Consider the following 17,394-nt stretch of genomic DNA (forward strand, 5'->3'; position numbering starts at 1 on the left):
ATGCCTTCCTAATAATGATGCCCTCTAGCCAGGTGCAGTGGCACACACCTGTAATCCCAGCACTGAGGGAGGCTGAGGTAGGAGAATTGTGAGTTCTAGACCAGCCTGGGCAATTTAGTGACCTCCTGTCTCAAAAAGGACTGGGGATGCAGCTCAGTGGTAGAGTGCCCCCTGGTTCCTATTCCCACTACCACCAAAAAAAGGAGAAAAAAAGAAAGAGAATGATGCCTTCTTTCCCAAATATTGGCAATGAAACAATTTTATAAATAATGCTCAAATGTGAGCATTATATCACAAATTAAATCGAGAAAATAGGATAACAGGTCAACCAGAATTCCAAGTCAGGATTTACTCTCAGTTGTAGCTTAAAGCATTGATGCCAGTTCCTCAGGTTGTAGTGGCCTTCACCTCCAGTGGCATGTGTGGGTATGGTAACCAGTAACCCTGTCTCTTCAGAGCCGCTGCTTCTTATTTGATCCCTGCCACACCTTTGCACAGGGGAAGGAGGCCATCTGAGCTTTGTTGTCTTTCTTCCATTAAAGAAACATAAGTATGTGTCACATTGCTATACAGCAATGGTGATGCTACTAAAGGTGTGTTTCCTATGGTTCTGACAGAGGACGCAGTTATTTCATGACTGTCTAGTAAGCTGACTTTATTGAAAATAACTTGGCTGATCCCGTGTGGCAGTCTGGCTGCGGTCTTGCAAGGAGCCTTTCCTAGGCCAGCCATTGTTTGGACAGCTATTATTTAGATGTGTGTGTACTCTTTCCCACACCTGATGTTGCCTACGGACATCTGATTTGCTGTCTAACTTCTGCATGCCATCCCTGAGTGGATATTCTTGGGGCCTGATGACTTTTTCTCCGTCACTCTTTTTTTGATACCGGAGATCGAACTCGGGACCTTGCGCTTGCGAGGCAGGTGCCAGAACCACTGAGCTAAATCCCCGGCCCCCTTTTCTTCCCCCCCCCCCTGAATTTTTTCCCTTGCCCCAGCCCTCAGCACCTGGATGCCTGCCCTAAAGCCCCAGGCCACAAAATCTTACTCCTCCCCTGTGTACTGAGATTAGACACCTTCTGCTCCATTGTTGGTGGGCTGTTATGAGTAAAATCTGAGGGAAGGTGACTAAACAGGAAGTAGAAAACAAGAGTGGTGATGGTTTTAATGAGCATCAGTTGTTGTTTATCTGAGGGAGATTTTATCTGCAAAAACATCACCTGGGTCAGCGCCAAAAGAGCCAAAAGAACACCTGCCCACAGACTTGGTGGTCACAGGCCTAGGAGCTGAGGCGCCTCTGCTAGCCAGCAGCCTTGGGCCAGTTTGATCCTGACAAAGCAATAATAGCCATGCCCTCAGGCAGGGCTTTCTGGGGAAGAAATTTTGCAGCAGTTTGAACCCAGTGGCCCACCCTGGTGCCTGTACTCTATGCTGCTGTGATTGTGATTGCGGTGTGAGCGGTGCATGCTGAGGTCAGGCACAGGTTCTTCACCGCAGCAGGTGCCCACCCCCACCACACATTTTTTCTTGCTACTTTTCAAAACCAAAAGGCTCTGCAGAGAGGGAAAGTCCCTTGGCATTCTGAATATTGAGGTGCTCAGCAGAACTGCCTGGCATCCTGTTTGTATATGGCAGTTTTAATTCATTCTCTAATAGGTTATTTGGCCTCTACCAGCAGTCTTATACTTAGTAATCCTTACATCAGCACGAGGCTCAAGCCAGATATCCAAAAGTGCAGCTCTGGCTGATTATTTGAAAGAGGTTTTGATGGCTTCATTTCCTGGCTGTTGGTCACCTCCCTAAGTCAAGCATTAACATTTCTCATGGTCATGCAGTCCAGACAGCCTGCGGAGGATGTGGGAGAGCCGGATGGCTGAGGGAAGTTCCCATTCCCTTTCTGTGTAAGGAATCCATCCCTGTCGGTGGAGATGGGAGCCCAGGACACACAAGTGCTTTGGTATAGTTTCACAAAGCAGGAGTGGCACGCCAAAGGGTTGATAAAGTGCAGCTGTTCCACCAGTACACATACAGCCTTTTTCTGCTTTCCTTATGGAGGAGACTGATGGTGATACAGACTGGCCTTGGCCTTGCTTCTGGGAGCCAAAGTGTTCCAGTCCTTCTACAAGTACATTATGTCCTCTTTTTATTGGCTATTATTAGCTATTATTATTGACTCTCACACCACTGATCACTGCAGGCTGAGGTTTCAGATTAAAAGTGGCATCGTGGGCAGAATTAGGCTATATTTGGAGATAGGATGGAATCTACCTGCCAACCACATTACCTTTTATTCTGAAATAGATGTTCCTATTTTGATCTTTAAAAATATTATAGCCCTATGTGACCGGATGGTGACTGCAGAGGCTATAAGGCATCAGAGTGCCTAATACACTTTCTCCTTTTTTTCTTCTAAGGAAACTCTGCTTTTTGGTTTATGGAATGATGCACTGGGGGTTATAGGCAGCAAGGAATGATACAATTAGTGCTTCCTGTAGCCTGGATCTGTAGTGTCCCCCAAGACCCATGTATTAAAGCTTGGTCCCAGGTCTGTGGTGCTACTGGGAGGTGGTAGACACCTTTAGAAGGTGGGTCCCAACTGGAGGAAGTAGGTCAGGAGGATCTGTCCTAGAGGGCATTTTGGCCCTGTGCCCTTTCTTTTTCATGCTTTCTGAGTGCCATGAGGGAAGCAGTTGTCCACACCCTGTTCTCTAGTCATAGGGTACTGTGCTGCCTTGGCCCCAGAGCAATGGGGCCAAATGACCATGACTGAAACCATGAGCCAAAATAATACTTTTTTTCATTTAAGTTGATTATTTCTGTTTTCACAGCAACAGAAAGCTGACTAATATAGAGTTCAAAATTCTATTTTATAATTTACCTTACTATAAGTGTAGAACATCCTTGTATCTATTGTCCCTGTTCAGAGATGGAGAAATTGGGGAAGAGTGTCTCTGTAATCATTGATAGAAATCATTAAAGTCTAGGTTTTGTCTTATAAGTAGAAAAGAAATTTTTTTTCCTTTTTAAAAATTAGGTGGTGCTACTGATGAAGCCCAGGGCATCTCATATGCTAGGAAGTGCTTTGTTACTGAGCTACATCCTCAGCTCAAAGAAATTTCTATTTTTTGTTTCCAGGTGAAGGGATATGTGTAAGAGAATGGTTTATCTCAGGGTAAATTGGCTCAATTATGTTCTTTTGTGATGATATTTGGAAAGAACCCATACGGGTGTGCGGCATACAGGGATATTTTTAGATAGGGAGGAGTTTTCTATCTCTGGATATGTAGGCTGTCCATCTCTGTCTTGTCTCTTCATGCCCCCCCTACCCATGCTGTTATCTGAAGTACCTTACTTGTGACCAAAAGAAAATGCAAGATACAAGAGGCTTGAGAATCCATTTCCTTAGCAGAACCTGAAAATCATGTTTTCGACTTGGGGAATTTTAACAAACTGAACTTTGAAATTAAACATATTTGTGGAAAAAAAGAAAATATATTTGTGATCCTAACTCTGGGTGAAATCAGTAACACAACATATGAATAGCCTGTATGCTTTTCAGGTTTTACTGTATTTTTAGTCTGGTGTTCATATCTTTTTGTTTACTACCTAAACTCTTATTAATCGTACATCTAGGGGCCTTTTTCATGAAGAATGCTTCTGAAATTCACCATTATTTGTTTTGTTGTTTTTCTTTTTCTTTTCTTTTGGTACTGGGGATCGAAGTTGGGACCTTGTGCTTTCGAGGCAGGTGGCAGAACCACTGAGCTAAATCCCCAGCCCTGTTTTTCATTTTAGATCTTCCAAGACCTCTGGTTATACCCTTCCCATCATATGTGTTTCTCTCTCTTGGCCACTGAGTACACATAGCCTGAGGGTGGACCTGGTCCACTTGGCATTCTTTCGTGCATATTTGTTATTCCACTTGAGCGGCACCTTTGCACCTGTTTGCCCATGGCTTTCTCCTGGCCCATATAGTAGGCCTGGCCCCAGGAATTCTTTAAATTTATCTCACATTTGTGGTCATAGACTGTCTCACTTTTGTGTTGTTGTTGTTGTTGTTGTGTTGTTGGTTTTGTTTGTTTTGTTTTGATTTTTTGAGACAGGTCTCACTATGTAGTCAAGCTGTCCTTGAACTCACTATGTAGCCTAGGCTGGTATGGAACTTGTGATGATCCTCCTACCTTAGCCTCCCAAGTGCTGGGATTATAGGTGTGCACCACAATGCCCAGCTTTGTTTTTTGAGACAACATCTTCATATGTACCCCAGGCTGCCCTCAAACTTATGATCTTCTTGCCTCAGCCTCCTGAGTGCTGGAACTGCAGGCATATACCACCATGCCAGGCCCTGTCCATTTCTTGTCTTTCAGATGGGAATGATAATGCTCAGGTCTGGTTTACATCATGGCAGAATTTTGAAGGGTTAATGAGCTGGGCTTTTTTTTTTTTTTTGAATTAAATTCTTTTATTGGTACATTGTAGGTATACAACACAATTACATTTCTCATTGGGAATTGTACCTTTACATAATGCATCTTGGTCCTTATTTTTTCCCCATTCCTAGCCCTCCCTTCACGCCCTCCACCCTTCTCTATTTACAAAGACTTTATTTCCATTTTTTCCATTTCAGTGAGCTGGGCTTTGTAAGACACTTTTAGATCCTTAGATGGAAAGTGTTCTCTATTTTTTTTTTTGGTACCAGGGATCGAACTCGGCTCCTTGCGCTTGCCTAGCAGGCGGCGAAACCACTGAGCTAAATCCCCGGCCCTGAAAAATGTTCTCTAACCACACCAAGGCTTTGTACTGGGAGTGCCTTCCCAAGGAGCTCAAAGTACCTGTCACTGTCTTCATTCATCCCCATAACCTCCCCGGCAAGGAGGTAGGAGCTACAGCATTACAATAAGTGTAAGAGTGTTATTGTTGTTACTTTTATCTGTAAATGGGGTAATTGTGCAAAGTGGAAGTTGGTAAGACAGATTATGAAAGAAAAATATGGAAAATTTCAAAGTACCATGTCTTTACTATTTCTGTTTGCCTTACTTTGGGCTCCAAATGTCTAATTGCTTTGTGAAAACAATAGAAAGCATCTTCTTTGAGGCCTGGCACCTAACATATCCTCTGAGTACTTACACTAATTGAACCATTTGTACCCGTTTTCATTTGCACCAAATACATTATGAGGATTGGTTGAACTAAGGTACCTCAAGAATGACTAATAAGGGTCAGGGATTTAGCTTAGTGGTGCTATCCTACCACCTGCCTTGCAAGCTCAAGGTCCTGAGTTCAATCCCTGGTAACCCCCCCCCCCCACACACACACAATGACTAGTAAGTTGCATAGGACATATTGTTTATGTATTTTTAAAATTTTCTGCAGTGCTGAAAATAGACCAGGGCCTCACACATACTTGAAGCACCCTCTTTCTGAGCTACACCCCCAACCCCTTCATATATTTTAAATACTTATTTTAGTCTTTAAATCGTAATTTCCTTTTAATAAAGTTGTACTGAGACTACAGGTAGTGCACTGAGACCACCCAGCAGGAGAAACAGGTTTCCTTAAAAGAGGGTCCTTTGGGGAGAGTGACCACTACCTTGTCTGAGGCTGAATTAGAACGAGCCTTGCAGAGGAAGCAGATGGGCAGGAATCCTCGACAGATTTGCCGAGGTGCACTTGGGGACGGGCCTTTCTTTCCCTTATAGCTCAAGGCCACCGAGAGAAGGCTGCTCTCCCTCTTCCTCTGCACCTCTGTCTGAGATTTCCAGGTTCCTTCCAGCAGCTTCTTCACATTTGGAGTTATTTCTGGTCTTTGATGCTTGTGTTGCCAGGTGCAGGAGGCGGGAGCAGACGGTCAGAATGAATGCAAGGAAGAACAACCACAGTAGCCCTTAAATCTCGCCAGTTGTTTTCTTTCAGTGTCCCTCCGTGTTCTCTCTAGGAAACATACACATTCTTAAGACAGCAGGCTCCACAGCACACTGGGCCGGGCCAGCAGGATGGTTGGGTTTCATTTTGTAGTTCTGTGGTTCTGACCAAGAACCCTTCATCCCAGGGATCCTCAATTCTGTCTTTACTTGACAGGAAAAGTGATAATTTTCTAAGGATGTTGTAAGTATCCTAATAAAGGACAGCAGCTGTGTGTTTTACTGTTTTCAAATATCATCCTGTCTTAGGTATTTGTTACATTTCCTTCTTAACTCACCCAAGTCAGTACTGTTAACTAGTAATATCACAAAGTTTGGCAGTCGGAATTCAGTTTTTATTTCCTTCTCAAATATTTGTCCTTTTGCGTAGCTGTTCATTGTTATGTTTCTTTAAGTAGGTTTTAAAAAAATAAAATACTGCCTTTTCTAACAGCAGAGCTCTGTGTGTCAGGGAAAAATGTTTTTAAAAGAAAGTGGTTTAGGTTTCAGAATCCCCAAGGGGATTGTTATAAAACAACAGAGAGGAGAAACACTCAACATGATTTAAATACCTTGACTAGATTCTTTATAAAATTTTTTTCCTGTTAGATCTGTTATTGTCTAAACACTAGAACACTGCTCTTCATGAACTACTTAGTTTTGAAAAAACAACCATGTTTCTTATTTAATTTAATTTATTTGGGGTTTGTTTGTTTGTTTGAGACAGGGTCTCACTAATGTAGTGTAGGCTGGCTTTGAACTCACTATGTAGCCCAGGCTGGCCTCCAATTCATGGCAACCCTCCTGCCTCGGTCTCCCCAGAGCTGGGATTACAGGTATGCACCACCATGCCAAGCTCTTTTTTTGTTGTTTCCCACTTGTAATTTAAGCTTTTTCGTCTTTCTCCATTCAGGTAGCTAATTAATTGGAGCTACTTCGTTGGTTTGTGCTCATTTTCATCCAGAATTCAATTAAAATTCTTCTAGCTGAACTAGAGCCATCCAACTCTAAGACCAGGTCCAGGAAAAGAGGTGGCCGTGGAAGCAAAGAATGTCTGGCTCTGGGAGCTGCATCCTCCGTAGTGTGGCTTTGTGGGACCCTTCGGGGACACTGCCCACTGCCAGGGGTGGCAGAGTGCAGGGGTTGCAGTGTGATGGCCTGGGGTAAATCTGTTTCCTGCTTTATTTTGCAGGAAAGGAAAGGTTTCTCTTCTACAGCTAGGTTCAGGGCTGAGGCCCCTGTAACAAAAGGCAGATTAGTAAGAGAAAAGATACCAGTTTGTTAAAATTTTGCATGGCATAGGAGCCTTCAAAAATGAAGCACCCAAGAAGCAAGTAAACTGGATTTTTGTACTGCAGTCTGGTGAAGAGGGGGAAAAATCTAGTTGGAGTACAAAAGGATAATAAAAGGGGAACTGGCGGAAGGGCTGAGGGGATTTCTGTCTCTTACTATGAAGGTTTGAGTCTCTTAAGTCTGCTGAGATGAACTGGCAATGGACAGATGAGCAGGAGAAAAAGCCCACAAATTTATAAACATGCTTCTGTGTGTGGAAGCTGTACACTATGAGAAGCTCAAGGGCCTTGTGGTTGAATTTTAAATGCCCTCCCCACAGGGGAGGGGGGTGCAGCCTTACGCTTTGGGTGATGGTTTGTAAATGAATCTCTGGAAAGTGAATGAGCTTGAGGAGGACAGTGGCCTGGCAGAGCTGCTCTGGACTCTGTGGATCGGCTGGGTGACTTACGCCAGAAACAGGCAGACTAAAGCCTCTTGGGCAACCAGTGCTAGCCTTAAGCCCAGATAGGCGAAAAGTCCGCTGGGCGTGGTGAGGACTCAGCCTCTTCTCTCTGGGAGTGTGTGAGGTTCTAGGGAGGGGTTGAAGACAGCTTCTTTTGCAAGAGGTTCCCTCAGTCGGATGGGGGAGCTTCAGAGCGCCCCTCCCTGTGTTGAGAGGCCTTGATTCTCAGCTCCTAAGGCTCCTTCTGCTGTCCTTCAGCGGCAGTGCTCAGCGTTCCCAAGCAGTCCTTTGGGGTACAGACTTCAGAGTCCCAGTATTCACAAGGCCTGTTGGTTCAGACTGCACCCTATGTCTTGCCAGATCAGGATGCCAACGGGGGTCTCAGTGCTGGCTCCAGGGGAGAAGGGCAGTGGGAGACGAGAGACCTTTCTGCTTCTGCTGCCCTTTAGTGCCACTGTCCGGTGTTGGGGTGGCCCGTCCTGAAACACATCCGTCTCTGCTTGCTGTGTGCCTTGGGCAATTCACTTCTGCCCCCAGGCCGCCGGCTCACTGGCTCCTGAGGCTCCAGTCCAAGTTTATTTTCTCAGTGCTGTTGTCTTTTTTGTTGTTGTTTTTTGTTTCTTTTTTTTTTGGTACCAGGGATCGAACTCGGGACCTTGCGCTTGCGAGGCAGGCACAGGAACCACTGAGCTAAATCCCCGGCCCTCAGTGCTGTTGTCTGTACTGGCACATGTTGATCGTTCACCTTGATCTTTTAATGGAGAACCACATTAGGTCAGTAGGCATTAGGTCACTTCGTTTTTAAAAATCTCCCATTAGGTAAATTTAAGTTCCTAAGAATTTAAATTTAAGTTGCCATAGTGAACACCATCATAAACACAGGCAAAAGAGAAATGATGAACTGGGGGAAATACATTTGGAATTTGTAACAGAGACAAAGGCTTCATTTCCCTAATATATAAAGAACTCACTAAAAAGATGGACAGTTGTAAAGCTCTTTACTGTAATTATATTTCCATCTCACAGTGCTACAGGATTCATGTCTTTAATGGCTATTCCTAGCCTGTCAGGAGGGCCAGAGATTGGAGAGGGTGTGGCACGCATACAGTGAGAGATCTGGCCACAGTGTCAAAACAGACCTGCCTGCATTTCCCTGTAAAGTCGCCCTCTCTCAGAAGTGCTCTGTTACTGTCAGGGTGCCCTCCTGTGCCCTGGTGCCCTGATTTACTGTCTCCTTCTCCTGCTCTGAAAAGTCCCCAATCTTCTGTCTCATTCCAGGTGTCTCACATCTGTTCCATCCTTCACACCACTGCTGTCAGTAAGGGACACTGCCAGGGTGGCCTCACCTTTCTCACGATCTCTTCTCTAGCCAGTACCAGGCCAGCCATCTCCCTAAAGCACCCACCGTCAGAGCCTGACCTGCAGGGTCCCCTCCATCTGCCTCTCCCTTTGTAGGTCTTTTTCACCGCCTCTTTTCAGGACCCCTCCAAACAGCTGAACTGCCAAACCCCAGCCTAGCCCCATCCTGTACTTGCCTGGAGGACCTGCTCCATTCTGGTCTCCTCCAGGGAGCTGGCCCTCAGCGCCCAGTGATTCCTCACCTCCTGCAGCATTTATCAAGTGCCTGGACCTCTCATCTTCTCATCCCACACTTAGCCTTTGCTGCCTGTCTTCTTTCATTTAAGTAGAAAGTGCATTTGGAGAAGGGTACAGATCACAGAGCACAGCACTCAGTACTGTTTGCAGGCAGGCACGCCCTGTCTGCAGCATTTCTTTCTTCTGGTTTGCACAGAGCCATAAAACTGCAGGATAGCATGTGCTCGGCGCCACTTACCTCAGGGCTGGAGCCAAGAGGGTATCTAACCTGATAAACAAGGAGCGAGTAGGAATTTTAAGGAGTACATGAAATTTTCATTACAGACTACAGTTCTTTTTTTGGTTTTGAGACAGGATTGTGCTATGTAGCTCAGGCTGGCTTCAAACTCTAAACCTTCCTGCCTCAGCCTCCCAACCAGTGAGATTACAAACATGCGCCACCATGAACAGCTATACAAATAATTTCTTGTTTTTAGTGTTTGTTGTGTTTTGTTTTGTTTCGAGACAGGGTCTCACTATGTAGGTTAGACTGTCCTTGAACTCACTATGTAACCCAGGCTGGCTTCAATCAAACTTGCAGTGATTCTTCTGCCTCGGCTTCCTAAGTGCTGGTATTGCAGGCATATGCCTCCACTCCCGGCACAAATAATTTCTTTTTTGGGGGGTACTGGGGATCGAACTCAGACCTTGCCCTTGTGAGGCAGGCACTGGAACCACTGAGCTAAATCCCCAGCCCTCAGCACAGATAATTTCTTGAGAACTAGTCAAAACAGAGATATGTCCCTTGCACCCAGACTAGAGGTAATATAGCTTTAGTAAGTCCTGTTCAGGGATTCTTTGATGGTAACTTATATGTACAAGCACATGTCATTGTTTTTTCAGATAGATAGATATACACAGACATCTACAGTATTAGTTTTAGTTTTCATTTTGTCCAATACATATTTATTATCATATGCAGCTACTATTAGATGCTCTCACAGTATATACTTGGATTCAGCTCTTCGCTCCATAGAGCTTATATTTGAATGAGTCACTAGAAATAATTGATAGACCTAAAAGAAAGACTTAAAAATATAACAATGACTAAGCAATAAAATAACTGAAAAATTGTTTCTAAATCATATGTTATGAAATCATCACAAACATTGAGAAAGAACAGGAACAGACAGGAAAGGTTGATATGAAGATTGGCACTACACTAGGAACTTCTGGATGAGAAACACGTTTGCTCTGATGTTATCAAAAGATATGAAAGATGATGGCTACTTAGGTAGATAAAATATGTACAGGTTCAAGGAGAGCAGAGAGATCTTAAAAACATCACCAGAAGTTCTCCATTTTCAGTAGCATTTTACTGTTTACAGGGCTCACACTTTGTTCGTCTTTTGGATCTCAGCCCTCTAAGATCTTTCCCTCTTCCTGGTTGGTGCAATGAATGGCCTCATCGGCCCTGGCCAGGCAGCTCCCATGGGCTGTGTAAGTCACATTGACCTCATCACTCCTTTCCCAACCCTGCACTGCTTTAGCAGAGTGGGAGAGTTTATGTTCTTTCTCTTGGATTGATCGATTGATTGATTGATTTCTTTGTTTCTTTCTCTTTTTTTTGGTACTGGGGCTCGAAGTTCGGTCCTTCTGCTTGCAAGGCAGGTGGTGGAACCACTGAGCTAGATCCCCGGCCTTTTCTTTCTTTTTTTTTTGTGGTACTGGGGATCAAACTCATGACCTTGTGCTTGCAAGGCAGGCGCAGCACCACTGAGCTAAATCCCCAGCCCAATGTTCCTTCTCTTAATGTTTGTGAATACTACATTGAAATCATGACCAGCTAACTTTATTATCAACCAGAAGCAGGGGACTCTGTGGCAGAGCCTGCCTTTCAGAGGTCACTGCAGAAGGCAAAGTGAAATCATAGGTCCCTTCCAGAGCATGGCTGTGATGACTTTGTTACTTGGAAACAGAAAACAGAGAAGGTGGTAGAGCACTCATAGGCTGCCAGTCCTTAAAAAGTACTCATGGAGAGTATTGTGAGTTCCCTCTTAGTTTTGTTTTCTCTTGTCTGTTATTGCTTCTTTGTTATGTCTTTGCTATACTGAGAAGGCATCAGTTTGCAAAGCTATAAATCTGTCAGTCTCATTGATGTGGCTTTCACCTTAAATGAATGTTCAGCAAAGGGAGAGGAGATAACTGTTTCAGGCTGGATTTCTGTACAGCACAGGGGATATGATTCGAACTGGCTGCCAGAGCCAGGAGGAGAAGTTAATTGTGTGAATCAATGCAGGCAAGAGCTGGTCCGCTTTCTGAAAGACAAGACAGTGCAGCACACAAGCTCCAAATAGATCTTTGGGGTCAGGTTGATGTCATGTCGAAGAATCGATATTTGCTGAGCCTTGTAAAGTTAGCCTTTAATGAACCTCAGGCATTTTTCTAGGCCATTAATTGTAGGAAGAGGAAAGCAGCAGTGGCTGAAGTTCCTGGGTGTGGAAGGTGGAATAAAAATGAATAAAGAGATAGTCACCACCACTGTGCAAAGGTCCCACCCTTAAGTTCCACTCAGGCAGTGCTGGGTACACGAATTGAGAGGCTTACTTGGGGATGAGTGTGTAGCTCATGAAAGAGCTTGTTTTTAGCACTCCCAAGGCCCTCGTTCTTGCAGTGCAGGGCATGGGGGCTGTCCTGGAGCCCCACTGACATTTTAAGAAAGAGCAGTTTTTGACAGAAGTAAGTCCTTTCCTCTTAGCCAAACAGCATGCCTTCATTTTTCTGGGATGTACTCTGATGTTTTGGATTCTGCCATATGGCTGATCACAAGGTCAGCTCCCTCCTGGAGCATGGAACGTTTGAAAGCTCTTAGAAAGTGGAAGATTGTCATAAAGAGGATTTGAATCCACTCTGATGAAAGGTTTTTTATAACATCACTCAGACTTGTTCTGTCATTTAGTGGAAGTGTCCCTCTGGAGGTCTGTGTCCCTCATTGGAGGCCTGGACCCACCCCTCATTTGTGGGCCAGGAGCCCTGACTTCTCTTTGTGTTGGTCAGTGCTCCTAGCAGGTGCTGCCAACAAAGCAGAGGTGTGTGTTCCATCCAGCTGTAACAAAGCAGGACTCTGGTGGCCTAAGTCAGAAAGGAGAGTCCACGCCTGGTCCCAGGATGCTTGTCACACGTCCTTGGCCATAGCTGCTCATAGACAGGTTTTGGCTGTGACTTTCCAGGCCTCTTTCTCTAGTGCATCTTGTCAGGGGAGACTTTAAAATTAATCAGAGGGAGGAACTGGCTGTTCTTTTCTCACCCCGCCCCCATCACTCCTCTTCAGGATGCTTATTCACCGTAAATTCCAAAAGGAAGAACAGGAGAGGCTTGGTGGGGTTGTGGTGGTTTGGGGTTTTACACAAACCTGACGTTTAATATTTTCATCTCTAATTCTCTGCATCATTCATTCTGGGCCTCCCATTCTTCTTTCCAGTTGTTTGAGAACTTCCACTTTGGTTCTTTGAAGCTCAATTCCATTCACATCTCTCAGAGGTTCACCGTGGACAGCTTTGGGAACTATGCATCCTGCGGGCAGATTGACTTCTCCTGAGGTGGACCTTGAGGAGCCCTGGATGCTGAACACCCTCACCAGGTACTGAAGAAGAGTGTCCTGGGGTGGGGCTGATGTGGGAATTGGGCTGATGACTTTCCTGGGTGGTTCCCTGTGAACTCACCATCACCTCTGATGACCGTCCACAGTCACCAGACCAAGAGCGTGTGGGCACTAGGAGAGCCTGTGCCTTTCACCCTGGGCTTGTTCTGGGTTTTTCCTTCAATTTTTTTGTCATAGTAAAATACACAGAACATAAAATGTGTTGTCTTAACCTTTTTTGTGTGTATAGTGCTTGGGGTTAAACCCAGGGCCTTGCATATGCTAGGCAAGTGCTCTATCACTGAGCTACACCGTCAGGGTCTCCCCAAGTTGCCCAGGCTGGCTTTGAACATTCAGTCCTCTTGCCTCAGCCTCCCAAGTAGCTGGAATTATAAGCCCAAGTCACCACATTTGGGTTGTCCCAAGTGTGTGTTAATGCACAGTTCAGTGTTATTAAACACATGCATAGTGTTCAGCCGTCAGCACCAGCCATCTCTATAACTTTTCCTCTTGCAAAACTTGAAACTCTGTACCCGTTAAGCAGTAGCTCCCCTCCTCCCATCCCTCAGCTCTGGCAACTGCCATTCTACTTTCTGTCCAAGATTTTGCCCACTCTTAATGTATCCTTTAAGTAGAATCACACAGTTTGTCTGTGTGTAACCAGCTTATTTCACTGCTAGTTTAATGTCCCTAAAGTTCACCCATGTCATGTGAGAGGATTTCCTTCCTTTCTAGAGATGAATAATATTCCATTGTATGTATAGCCCTCATTTTGTTTATCCATTTATCCACCACGAGTGCTTGGGTTGCTTCTGCTTCTTGGCCATTGTGAATAGTGGGTATGAACACCGATGTACAAGATCCTGCTTTCAATTCCTTTACTACCCAGAACTTTATCTTTAGCAAAATAACTTAAAGTTACAGAATTTACTGGGTGTAGTGGGGCACACCTGTAATCCTAGCACTCTGGGAGCCTAAGGCAGGAAGGTCAGAAGTATAACCCCATCTCGGGCAACTTAGTGACTTAGGGAGACCCTCTCCAAAAATTTCTTTAAAAGAGGGAATGTGGTTTAGTGAGAAGGCCCTGGGTTCAACCCCCAGCACTGAAAAAAAAATTAAAGAACTTTAATAAAACGGTTACAAACTTTAACAGTTATTCCGACTGATCTGTCCATTTTCTTCTTAAGTTGGTCCTTAAAATATTTGTTGGGCTCTGGTCCCCCCGCCCATCCCTACTCCCGCTTTCCCGTGCCCCTGCTAGAGTTGCAGTATTATAGCTCTTTTCTGTTTATTTCTCAGGGTGGCTGTAAAGAAACAATGACATGCACAGGACCATACAGAGAGTTCTGGAAGAATGTAAGCCCCGCAGCCCTCAGTCCAGCTCCAGCGCCTCCTCCTGCCTCCTGCTCCTCTTCATCCACATCCTCTCCCTTCTCTTTCCTCCATGCCTTATTCTTACCTTGATTCTTCCTATGTGTTCTTGACTTCTTCCCCGAACCTGTGTGAAGGTTGCTGAGTTGCAAGGATGTGTCCAGCGTTCAGTGAGGCCGCACAAATCACTTGTGAATAAATGCATTTCCACAGCAGCCGTGCTTACTGCTAGTAGTGTCACATAGTTTAGTCTGTGTGTGGCACACAGTGTCACCACCATCTCTGCACCACTCATGTGGGATTTATGTGTTGGTGTTTTCAGGGTCAGTTTCTCTCCAGAGACCTCTACTTTCTCTTGGTGGAATCCTGTTGTAATTTGAGATTTCACGGTACCATGTTGTTCATTTGTGACGTCACCTCACCTCAGCTGGTTTGACAGCATCTGGGACCAAGTGCATTCTGGGATGCCCGAGTCCTGACCCGACCTGGCATTCAGTGCTCCATGTTATACAGCGCTGCCTGTCTTCCGTGTCATCTCACGGGCCAGTGGGCAGCTGGGGCCGGGGTAAAGATATCTTCTTCGGCGTCTCAGAGATTTATGACTTAGGTTTGCAGGACATTTTGTTTTTGGAAAATCAACATTATATATCAAATACTAAATTCTTTTGTTTCTTTTTTTTGGTACTGGGGATCAAACTCAGGTCCTTGCGCTTGCGCAGCAGGCGGCGAAACCACTGAGCTAAATCCCCAGCCCACAAATACTAAATTCTTAATAGCACTAGAAATTCTGTTATTTAGAATCCAGAGGCGACTATTTCCTATGCACATAAGCAGGTGTTTCATAGTAACTTTTCCCAAGTTATTGCCTTTTTACTTGTTCTCTCACAGGTGTACAGTGTCATCCCTAGAGGCTCTGTGACATGGTGACACCCTCACTCTGGTGGTTAATGCCATGAATGCATGTATATCCTTGTATCTGCTAGGATGTTGTATGTTGGTAGATATCGGTAGGATTGGAAAAAAATTTTCATCTTTTAAATTTTCCTTCTGAAAGTGTGTAGACAAATCTTTTTGTTTGTTTGTTTGTTTGGTACCAGGGATGGAACTCGGGTCCTTGTGCTTGCAGGGCAGGTGGTGGCACCACTGAGCTAAATTCCCGGCCCATGTGTAGACAAACCTTGAGGGCAGTGTAGCCCTAAAGAAAATGCAGGGAGCAACAGGTTCTTTTGATGTTGAACTTTTATGAAAAATCAACAATGGTAGGAAGCAGGTACCTTTTGGTCCACCAAAAATAAGTTTTGCAGATTCAGGGTCCTGCTTCTGAGTGTATGGAGCCCAGGGTTTCATCCCTTCACCAAAAAAACAAGAAAAAACGATTCAAGATCTTTTTACCAAATAGTAATGGGGTAAATATTTGCTACTGTATTTTTAACTATATCTTGCTTAATGTTACCACTTTGCAATTCATTCTACACTGAAATAGTTCATTGTACTTTAAAGTTGCTCCAGCCAGCTTCTCAGGCACTGACTTCGCCCTCAATTGCATTAAGAAGAGAGGGGGAGGGATGGGGATTTAGCTCAGTGGTTCCACCGCCTGCCTCCCAAGCACAAGGTCCCAGGTTAGATCCCTGGTACCAAAAAAAAAGAAGAGAGGGGTAAGCCAGACATGGTGGCTCATGCCTATGATCCTAGCACTTGGGAGGCTGAGGCAGGGGGATTTCAGCAAGTTCAAAGCCAGCCTGGGGTACATAGTGAGTTCAAGGCCAGCCTGGATTACATAGCTAAAAACAAAAGAAGAAGGGGGGGCACCACTATTGTTTTGCAGAATCTTTGTTGCTAATACAAGGAACTTTGTGATGAAAAATAATTTTTTTTTTTCTGGAGGGTGCACAGTGCACTCCATGCTCATAGTGGCTGCAGTATAAATGTTACTCAGAATGATTATGTTTTAATTTGGCCCCTGGGTTTCTTGAACTGGGTATGGAGTGGAAGCCAGTATTGTAACAATGCCAGCTCTCACCCTGTGATTGTGCTCCATGCTCTTCCTGGAGCCGAGGGAAACCCGGTGGCAGCAGAGGTGCAGTCAGCAGAGCTCCTCAGTGTGGCTCCTCCTGCACTACAGGAACATCATGTTGCAGCCCGTGGTGCTGGGGTGTGGAAAATGGTGCTGTTGAGTCTTAACACCTTTCTCTTTTCTTTGAACTTTCTTTTTTTTGAGACAGGGTCTCACTATGTAGTTCAGGCTGGCTTACTCATTGTGTAGCCCAAGCTGGCCTCGAGCTCATGGTGATTCTCCTATCAGCCTCCTGAGTCCTGGATTACAGGTGTGTGCACCAACATGCTTTGCTTCTCTTCTCTTCTCTTCTCTTCTCTTCTCTTCTCTTCTCTTCTCTTCTCTTCTCTTCTCTTCTCTTCTCTTCTCTTCTCTTCACACGGAAAATGACTTTATTCAAAAAGCCAGCTGCTCAACAAGATGGAGGACTCATGTCCAAAGTCCATCTTACAGGTGGCGTGGTGGTGCATGCCTGTCATCCCAGCACTCGGGAGGCTGAGTCAGGAGGATTGCTCCTAGTTTTAGGCCAGCCTGAGCTACATAGTGAGTTCAAGGCTAGCCTGAACTACATAGCAAGACCCTGTGTCAAAAACAAAACAAACAAGCAAAGTCTATCTTGCTGGGAAGCTGATTTAGGCATGGTTTGTATAGGTGTTGATGGGTCATCCCAAAACAGCCGGCTTCTTCTCATGCAGGTGTTGTGTACTTTCTCACAGCAGGTGGGCCAGATGTTCTCCATCTGATCTAAGGCTTCTCACCAAATGCTTTTCAGTTTGGGCTTTGGGTTGCTTGCCTCTCCTGCTGGAGTTGGATTCCACATTCTTCTCACCTTGAACAAAGAATTGAATGAAATGAACAGAAAAGGACAAAGTTTATTTGAAAAGTAAAAATGACGATTGAGGAAGAAACTGGCTCTGCAGAGTGATCTTGGGCCCAAAAGAAGAGAAAAAGTAAGATAAAAAGTCCTCCCCGGAGGACACAGGATGAGCTATCATGAAGAGAACCATGAGAGCCTTCTTTCTTTTTCTGTAAAAAAAAGTTTAAAGATAAAATAAATTCACTCTGTGAAAAACCATCAAGCTGTATGCTTGCTGTTTTGTGCTTCTGTGAGTGTGTATGA

General features: G+C 44.8%; 1 protein-coding gene across 5 annotated transcripts in view; it reads left to right on the forward strand.

Moving 5' to 3' along the window:
- Positions 1-17,349, forward strand: part of Ascc1 (activating signal cointegrator 1 complex subunit 1) — a 106,854-nt gene extending 89,505 nt beyond the window's left edge. For 4 of the 5 annotated variants that reach the window (XR_002395599.2, XM_004846239.4, XM_087184715.1 and 1 more), the window contains 2 exons: positions 12,692-12,850; positions 14,150-17,349. Coding sequence is in view for 3 of the 5 variants with exons in the window: in XM_004846239.4 (XP_004846296.2) it covers positions 12,692-12,808 (117 nt within the window). In the remaining 2 variants the exon portion in view is untranslated. The remainder of the gene's footprint in view (positions 1-12,691; positions 12,851-14,149) is intronic. The other variant, XR_002395598.2, reaches the window with a different exon arrangement.
- The last annotated feature ends 45 nt before the right edge of the window (positions 17,350-17,394 follow it).

The sequence above is a fragment of the Heterocephalus glaber genome, unplaced genomic scaffold, assembly GCF_053883595.1.
Source record: "Heterocephalus glaber isolate CG9 unplaced genomic scaffold, H.glaber_assembly_v1.0 deba00001497, whole genome shotgun sequence".
Lineage (NCBI taxonomy): Eukaryota > Metazoa > Chordata > Mammalia > Rodentia > Bathyergidae > Heterocephalus > Heterocephalus glaber.